General features: G+C 41.1%; 1 protein-coding gene across 2 annotated transcripts in view; it reads left to right on the top strand.

The window, feature by feature from the left end:
- Positions 1–1,967: 1,967 nt before the first annotated feature.
- The window catches only part of HAT1 (histone acetyltransferase 1), a 29,320-nt gene continuing 21,768 nt past the window's right edge, over positions 1,968–9,519 (top strand). The window contains exons 1-3 of one of the 2 annotated variants that reach the window (XM_007437636.3): positions 1,968–2,054; positions 6,392–6,463; positions 8,315–8,390. In XM_007437636.3, the coding sequence (XP_007437698.1) occupies positions 2,048–2,054; positions 6,392–6,463; positions 8,315–8,390 (155 nt within the window). In that variant the 5' untranslated portion in view covers positions 1,968–2,047. Of the gene's footprint in view, positions 2,055–3,576; positions 3,682–6,391; positions 6,464–8,314; positions 8,391–9,519 lie in introns of those variants that run through there. The other variant, XM_088135809.1, reaches the window with a different exon arrangement.

Here is a 9,519-nt window from a genome sequence, read left to right as displayed (position 1 = left end):
CTTACTTTGCAGCTTCCTCAGTCATAAGGCTTATAACAAATCCTATCCAAACTTGACCTGTGGGGAAGTCCTCTTGCCTCACGGAGTTATACAGCTCACACTGATTAGGGAAGGCAATACATTTGGCTCTTGCTCCTTATTTGCCCACCAAAACGTTTTTGTCCACCATTGAGTTTTACACACTCAATGATTATGCCCATTCATTTTGGCTGCCTTGTGCTCCTTTTCCCACCAAATGTGTTGGGGTTACCAATTGATGGTTAACAGTTACCTCCACAAATATATGTACCCACACTGTACTCACAACAAGGATATCACACCATTCAATTACATCTGGGGGGGACCAAAAAATTTGGACAAGAGATTTTAACACTGATAGCTAGCAAAAAATGGAACAAGGGCTGTAAATTTGCTGAGATTCTTATCTGTATTTGTCTGGCAAGGAAGCAAGACATTTGACATCAAGAGGCTGCAGAGGTGACAGTGGCAACTGCTCCGGAACTCACCTGTTATGGAATTAGTTGATTTTGTCTGACCTGCTGGGCTAATTGATTCATGGTCTGAGCTAGCTGGTCCACCTTGGCAGCTTCCTGAGTCTAATATTGGTCCTGACAACTTGATCAGTGGTTAATAAGTTCCCAGGAAGTTGGTAGCCATTATTCTGATCCTCAAGTCATGTTTGATGGCTCTCCTGTAGTAGTGAAAGTAAGATAAGGTCTACCAAAATGACAGGCTCGCTAACAAGACTTTGGCAGAATTTCCCAGACATTTGATTTGGCGTGATTTGACTAGGCTCTAGATTCACACTCAGTTTAAGGCTCCGCAACATATGGCATCGTTAGATAAGAACCTTTATTGCATAGTAAAAAGCTGCTAAAACATTTGGTTGTTTTCTATGAACATGGAAGTTTAATTCCAGCATTTCTTTCTCCTATCCTTGCAGAGTTTAATAGACCTTTTGCCCTATGCTTCTTAGCCTTGCAGTTGGGTGACTATGGATTGCTGACATAATTAACATCTCTACTCTGAGAAGCTGTGGATCTCAACACCCACAATTGGGCACCTCCAGAAGTTACCACAGCCAGCACCTGGTGGAATATATATTTTACTCTTCACACATGCAGTGGTATGGGCCACTAAAATATGATTCAACTGTTCCAAGAACTCCACAGGGAGGAGGGCACTGCTGAGCCTTATGAAGGGCAATTCTCAGAGCAACAACCCCTTACCAGCTGATGTCTCATTAAAGAAGGTAGAAGTATCATGATGCCAAAGAACAGGAAAAAGCCAATTTGTGATGCCACCTGAAGGCAGAAAGACAACTATGTTGGAGGTGAGCAATAGATGGCAGCAACTAACACTTCAAAGAACTCCAAAACCTCAACTCTTCCCTGAGCCATGGCTTGTACCAGAAATATCACCATGATTGGTTTCTGTTTCAGAAAGGGATTCTGTGCACTCTAGCAGAACAAGTGGGGCTATATAAACTTGTTCCCCAGGATGAAGAGCTGAGACAGAATCCTGCTTGTGAAGCAAAGTGCCTCTTGAGCAACTGTTAAGTAACAGTAGCCAGAGGAAACCAGGACCAGTGTATTTGTATATATGTCTATATGCATGCGCATACATAGAATTATTTATTTTTGCAATTTATGTTACAGTATTTATAGCCCACCCAAACTTTACGGTACAGTACAAGGTGCAAATACAGCGCTGGAGAAGCAGAACGAGCAGTACGAAAAGTGAAGAGTCCTCGCGCTCGAAACTCCCTTGAAAAAAGACTAGTTGAGAAAACGAGTTGGGCGGAGCTATTCCAAGAGACTCCCAACTTCTAAGAGAAGGTCAGCGCCACAGGTAGGGGGGGGGAAGAGTCTGAGATAACTGCGCATGCGTTTGGAACGTCGTTCCGGTCTCTTCAGCGCAGAACGAGCGGAAGGGCAACTTCTTACCCCGAACATGTCATTTCCGGCGTGTGGGCGCGCGGCTTGATTCGCTCAGTTTGCCTGGGTCGGTTAGCTTCGCTGGTGCCGAGGTCGCCGCCGTTTGGGAAATGGCGGGTAAGGAGAGTCCCTGCGGGCGTGTAAATGGGGTGGGTTGGAGACCTGCGTCTCCGGTCTCCGCTCTGTACTCTGTCGGCAAGAGAGGTTTTCTGGCCAGAGTGTAGCAGGTGATGAGCAGGAAGCCCACCCTGCTTCAGCCGAGCGTCTCTTCGACTCTACCCTGCCGTCCCGGAAAGCTGTAATAATCTCTGCTGGGCGGGAAAGGGCTCGTGTGTCTCGCTCTGTCCGCGAGCCTCTGCTGCGGTAGGGGAAAGACAACCGTCCCCGCTAGTAGAAATGGGGAAGTGCTTGACTTGTCCTCCAATTCGTGGCTATTTCTCTACTCACGTTGGAGATCCTTCCCTGGCGGATAGTTCACAGGCGGCGCGGAGGAGAAAGTTTGGTCCTTTGGTGTTATTAACGTAGAGTGGACCTGTGGTAGGATGAGGTTGATCAGTAGTATTTGCCCGCTAGAGAATTGTGTTGCGTGGTTAACGTAAAGGTGGAGTCCCCAAACTCTTCAGCTCATCGACCCCTTCAAGAAGTTTCAGATGGTTCATCGACCTCCAAACATTTATTATATGAAAATGAGTTAACAAATACTACTTTAATAGTGCTACGAATAATAATAACATCGACCCCTTGGATAGTTCCATTGACCCTTGGGGGTTGATATTGACCACTTTGGACGATTCTGAACCCTGGTGTAAAGTATTGAATGTTATAGCCCCTATCTTTTTAGCTGTTGCAGAATAGTAGTGATCCAAGATGGGCACCAATAGCATGACTATCACATTAATATACTAAACAAAGAGTTCCCCAAGTAAATATCTGAACTAAATATCTGAACTAAAGGTGGGTATCATGTTTGAAAAAAATTGGAGCATATTACTCTAATACAGCTTTTCCCAAACTGGTGTTTTCACATTCAGTTATAGGAGTTGGCAGTCTTAACACATCTGAATGTCATTAAATTGGGAAAAACTTAGTTGACAACCAACAATCTTAGTGCCTACATGTGTAACTTGGGAAACTTTCCTGTTCCTCAAAAAGCGCTGCAATTCTACTGCTTGTGCTCTCTGATACTATAAATTCTGTTCTAGTGTTAGGCATAGTTTTTTGCCTCTTTTTGGAATGGAAAAGTTTATAGAATCTGCAATAATTCTAAGATACAGTGGTACCTCGGGATACGAACTTAATCCGTTCCGTGACTCTGGGCGTATCCCGAGTTGGTCGTAACCCGAAGGAAATTTTCCCATAGGGTTCAATGTAAATCCGGTTAATCCGTTCCGCCCTCCGCCCGAATTTGGTCGCAACCCGAGGCAATTTCCCATAAGGTTCAATGTAATTACCGTTAATCCGTTCTGGCGTCCACGGACCACACGGAAAGCGGCCGGGCGCGGCGTGGTGCGGCGCGAAAATGGCCGGGCGCGGCGCGGCGTGAAAACGGCCCGGCGCGGCGCGAAAACGGCCCGGCGCGGCGCGAAAACGGCCGCGGACCACACGGCAGGGCCGAAAAACAGCCGCGGACCACGTGGCACGGAAAAATGGCCGCGGACCACATGGCACGGGCAGAAAATGGCCGCGGACCATGTGGCACGGGCGGAAAATGGCTCGTACCCCGAGGCGGAGTTCGCAAACCGAGGTAAAATTTTGGGGCCAGAGCTGGTCGTAACCCGAAAAATTCGCAAGCAGAGGCGTGGTATCACTGTACATGTTTTTACATATCTGTAGATATTTGAAACTTTATAGCAGAAAATTGTAGTCTTCCTCAGTATGGTACCATTTGTTGCAAAGATCGTGCAGCCAGGAATTAATGAGAGTGCAATACATACAGAAGATACCAAGATGGGGAAGATTATATAACACTGAAAAAGAAGGTGGGGGAGATTTTGCATTTCTACCTTCTTTCTGTCTCCATTCTCAAAGGGAAGAGGAAAACACTGAAAAAGACACACTGTGGTAGAAGTTAAAAATGTATTTTGCAATGGCATGATTTAACTTGGATCCTTCCAGATGTTTTGAACTGCAACATCTATCAGCTAGTCTATAACTGGTAGTCAAAGAGAATGGGAATTGTAGGCCAAAGCCTCTGAGAAATCCACATTGCAGAAAGTTGCTCTGAAACATAAATAACTTGTGGCATGGGTGAAGGTATGCCAAATGTCACAGACTTGAGTAAGGCTACACTCCAAAATTCTATTAGTTGACAGGACAAAATCAAACAAAGCATGGTTTGTGTGTCTATCTGTATGTAGTGAGTTTTCAAGCAGGTGTTAGATAGCCACCTGTCTGGAATGCTTTAGTAGATTTATATGCTGAGCAGGTGTTTGGACTAGATGGCCTTTAAGGTGTCTTCTAACTCATGCATTCTAAGATTCAATCACTTTTAGAAATTTTAGGGTGCCAACCACTATTGTAAAGTAATAATTTGAATTGCTAATATGTGTAGATTCTGAAGCAGTTCGTGCCTCTTTCACTCATTGTGTGAAAGGATCTTTGCATAATTATCAGAGAGTAGATTTGCAGTGCTGTCCCTTCCATCAGTCTCAGTGCAATATTGGCCTTACTGCCTTTGACTTTTGTGTCTTAGGCAGATGACTCTGCTAAATCTCAGAACAGCATCTGCTCATGTGGAAACTTGCATAGGAACAGGATAGCTATGTAACTAAAGGACATTATCACATAAAGATCTATGGTCATAGATTGGGGGACAGTAGCATGCTTCTATTTCTTAATTGCTACAAATGTTATTACTTTAGGGCAATGTTTCTTAAACTTTTTTTCCTCAGGACTCCTTCCCTGAGAGGACCCCAAAAGAGCTTGCTACTTGCATGGGTTATATTTATTGATATTTACTGTATTAAATATTAAATTTGACACATTTGTAGAATATTTATTGAATCATGTAAAAATAACAGTATTAAACCCATTAACATAAATGAAATATTTTTCATGAAAAAAACCCAATATTTTTTAGCAAATAAAAATAATGAGAAAAGTGGCATTGTTTTACATTTTTGTAAATACCTTCAGTATCTGGCAAATAATTTTGAATTTGCAGACCCATGGGGAGGGTCTTGGGGGACCCCCAGGGGTCCTAGGACCACACTTTAAGAAACACTGCTTTAAGGAACCATTCATAGATGAAATAGCTATTTTGTCAGTCCTTGAAAACAGATCACATTTTCAGTTGCAAAATATACTATAGCTAACTCTGAATAATTGTAAATATCCAGAAAAATAACTAGACCAGAAGATTTGTTCAAATATACTTATGTCAATTTTCCAGCCCAGTAATAGGATCAATTTAAATAAATCTGTTAGATGAGTATATAAACAATTAAGTCTTCAACTGCCTGGATTGACTCATTACTTTATTCCAGGTGTGCCAGGCAGCAGTAGAAAAGGGTTGCGACTGCCAGAAGATGAGAGGTTGAAATTCTTGAGTTAACTAGGCAAAATGCAGTCATCTTCAGTGGAAACAGTCTAGGCATAGGATCTCTAATAACAGAGAAAAACAACATAGTAAACCTTCAGTTTAATGGTCTTGCCGTATACAAAATGTGATGAAATGACAACCACCTTTCTCCAACTTGAAATGCATAACTAAAAGGATAATCTCTCCCAATTTGATGCGCCTTCTAAAAGTACAATGCATCTGCAAGGTATCTGGAGAGAAAAGCTGGGGCTTGCCCCTTGTTTTGTGGCAGAGACTGTCAGAATATTGTGTCTGTTGTCAATTGCCAGTGATTTCTGACTATTTCTTATGTTACATATGAAGCCAGAGGAGATGGAAGATTTTTCCTACAATTGTGATAGACCTCTGAAGTTTCAACCTGCTCACAAATTGGAATTTGAGGAGGGGAACAAAGAGTTACATATTGAGTGCATAACCAGCAACAGTCCAATCCTATCTAGCCCTAACGCTTGATGCACTTATTTTACCTCAGAGGCACTGAACCACCCCTCTCAAAACGGGTTATACCCACTTTCCGAGTGCGGCCCTCAACGTGTTGTGCATAGGCTGGTATGGCCCTCAAGCCAATAGAAATTGTACACTTTCACAATAAGAAATTTGAGGCCTGAAACAAGAACAAGAATCTACTTGAATAAGGCATATTTTCTTGACTATAGATTTTATTTCCATCAGGCAAGTGACCTATTACAAACATGATATATGAACTGTAAGATCATAGTGAGGGATTGTGCTTGTTATACCATCTTTTAAGGTTCTTGTTTCCTTCCTTGGTATTCTTGTTTTTATTTAAAACAAAATAATATGTAAGTTAAAATAATATTTTGTTTAAATACTTTTTGTATTGTAAAAACTGATTTAAAATTATTTTCCCTAGGGCTCTCTGCTATGGAAAAGAAGTTGGCTGAATACAAGTGTAATACAAATGAAGCAATTCATCTAAAACTAGGTAAAGTTTTAAAATGTAGCTCTAATGCAACCCAGTATTTCAGCAGTTTTTACTAAACAGAAATTTGATTTTGAAGACTAGCAAAGTATCAGTAACCTTACATGTCTGTATGTGTATGCATCTTTATATAATTACTGTAACAGTAGAATAAATAAGTGAGAACAGAAACAGCATTACTCATTTATAGCATATCTTCTGGTCCCCCCAAATAGCTATGTGCTGAATATATCTGAAAGTTATCTTGATGAGTATTGAACAGAGAAGTAGGTATTTTCCATCAGATGGGTGTTAGATCTGGGGTTAAATATCAGTTCACCTCAAAATTTGCTCATCTTCAGGAAAGTTGTTATTTCTTATCTGCAGTGTTAACTATGCTACTTGGAGGTTAAAAGCCAGGATAAATAAAATAATTTAAATTGCAACATGCAAGTTGAAGTTAGTAAAGCTAGAAATGTAAGATTTATTGTGCAGTCTTGTGCTAACACCAGCCTCATCTTGGAATTGCTGATATTTTAAACATTTCCTTAATCTTGTACAGGTAGTCCTCGCTTACCAATGGTAATTGGGACCAGGAACTCCATCGCTAAGTGACACAGTTGTAAAGCACAATGTCACGTGACTGTGCCAACTTACTCCGGAGGTTCCAGTTGGTGTCACTATGCAAATTCCACAGGGTCACAATCAGAGGTCACGTGATAGCCATTTGCGACCTCCTGCTGACTTCCCCATTGACTTTCCTTGTTGGAAGCTTGTAGTGAAGGTCGCAAATGATATCATGTGACCATCATATTTGCAAGCTGGTTGTCAAACACCTGAATCACAATCACGTGACTGCAGGGATGCTGTGATGGCCTCAACTATGAGGACTAGTCGTAAGTGCCTCTTGTTCAGTGTCATTGTAACTTCAAATGGTCGCTGAATGAGTGGACATTAAACAAGGACTACCTTTATTCAGTTGACTTGTGTACACGGTTTTCTTTTTTGACATGGAAGTGGCAATATGTGAAGTAGCCTTAAGAATTCAAGACAATTTAAGATATATGTGATAAAAAATAGATTCTCCTCCACATTACAACATTCTGAATCAGAAATTTCAATTATGTCAGTCTGAGAAATTGTACAGGAGCCAGTTATATAATGGATTATATTTATGGTAGATTCTGAAATTGATTTTTTTATAACAAAGAAAACCTTGCTGTGGCATGTATTTGAAACTAAAGAAAACAAGAATGTATTAGGGAGCAATCCTGTGTTCCCAAGATGCATGGCTAAAGCAACATAGAAGGTTGTTGACTTCTCTGTTCCAAGATGTTCTCTTGGTGGTAGCAGAAAGCTCTGTTTGCATTACCACTCTGCCAGTGGTGGAATCAGACAAAGGATGTTGTGATGTCCTAGTGGGGAATGCTGGGCTTTTACAGGTTCCTAGATACCATCATCCCACTGTATCCCACTAATGCCAGGTGAGGTGGTTGACCCCAGCCTATTAGTGGGTTGTAGGTGATTGAGTTTAAGAGGGGAAAAATATTGGCTCAGTAATAGGTAAGTTTTAGTACTAGTTCATCTTCAGGAAAGTTGTTATTTCTTATCTGCAGTGTTAACTATGCTACTTGGAGGTTAAAAGCCAGGATAAATAAAATAATTTAAATTGCAACATGTAAGTTGAAGTTAGTTGAAGTTATTGGCTCAGCAATAGGTAAGATTTCAGACATGGTGGAATAGCCTCTCTAGATGCACAGATATTCCTCTTTTCTATACTGTTTTTCCCAGTACTGTGATTTCTGCAAATTAACTAAAATATGTTGGCAGACCACTGCTAGCTGTTCAGATACAAACAACTGTTTTTCCCATCAGTCCGCTTCCCAGAGGATTTGGAAGATGATAGTACAACATTTCATCCAGAATTCAGCCATCAAGTTTTTGGGGATGAGTAAGTGACATAAAACATTATAAAAATAGTTTGAGAGATTGGATTTTGTACTGATGCCATAAAACTTAATAGTAATGTTTATGTAAATTGCATGTAACTTATATGGATCTATAATTATCTATGCCCATACAATTAACTCTGGTCATTATTTATAAAACACTTAGTACTGCCAATAGAAGAGAATATATTTAGCTCAGGGTTGAACTGTGGAATCCTTGGTGCTCTCTGAGCTTGGTTGTTTGATTGAAAATGTTTCATTACCCGACTAGATAACATCAGTGCTAGTGAGTGTAGGGTTTTCTCCCTGTTTATGTACAGTAGCTTGCCCTGCCAGCGTTGGTGGGGGTGTGGTTTTCTCCTTGGTAGTTTCTTGATTAGGTTATTGTTTTCTGCTTGATTGTTTCTCTGGTGTTAATCCCTGCCTATCTGAGTGTAGGCTGCTGGAGAGGATGTGTTCTGGTCATTTTCTTTCCTTCTTAGCTTTTTTATTGTCCCTTTTGAATGGTGTATAAATATGGTTTATCTCTACGTGTCTGTTGATGGCTGATGTGTCTAAGTGCCAAGCTTCCAGGAATTCACTAGTGTTTTTGAATTTAGTTTAGTCTAGGATGCTCACAGTTTCCCAGTTGAAACTACAGTTGAGTCCATGTGTTGTGAGGTTAAGGAGTTTTCATCCTGTCTTCTGACTGCTACAAGGTGTTTATGGATGTGCTCTGCTAGTCTTCTGCCTGTCTGTCCTACATAGTGGCTGTTACAGTCCTTACACTGTATGTTGCAGATGACTCTTGTTTTTTCTTCTTGGGCTACTGGGTCTTTTAGTTTACTTAAGATGTTTTGGAGGGCTTTAGTTGTTTTGTGAGCTACGGTGATACCATGTGGCTGTAATAGTCTGTTGGTTGTTTCTGAGATGTTTCTGATGTATGGCAATGTTATCCTTTTCATAGCTTGTGTTGGTTGTGCTGTAGTGGGTTGAGTGGTCAGGCGCTTTTTGATAAAGTTGCGTGGGTATCCATTTTGTTGAACGATATTGTATAGATGGTCCCTTTTCTTTTTCTGGTGTTCTGGGTTGCTGCAGCGCATTTGTGCCCGTTTGAATAATGTTCTTACACAGCTCCTCTTGTGGGAGGTT

This window comes from Python bivittatus, unplaced genomic scaffold (assembly GCF_059951505.1).
Source record: "Python bivittatus isolate LINGU-HERP-01145 unplaced genomic scaffold, Pbiv_v1 ctg000200_np1212, whole genome shotgun sequence".
NCBI classification, from domain to species: domain Eukaryota; kingdom Metazoa; phylum Chordata; class Lepidosauria; order Squamata; family Pythonidae; genus Python; species Python bivittatus.
Note: the sequence above shows the minus strand (reverse complement) of the source record. Positions and strands in the feature narration are given on the sequence as shown.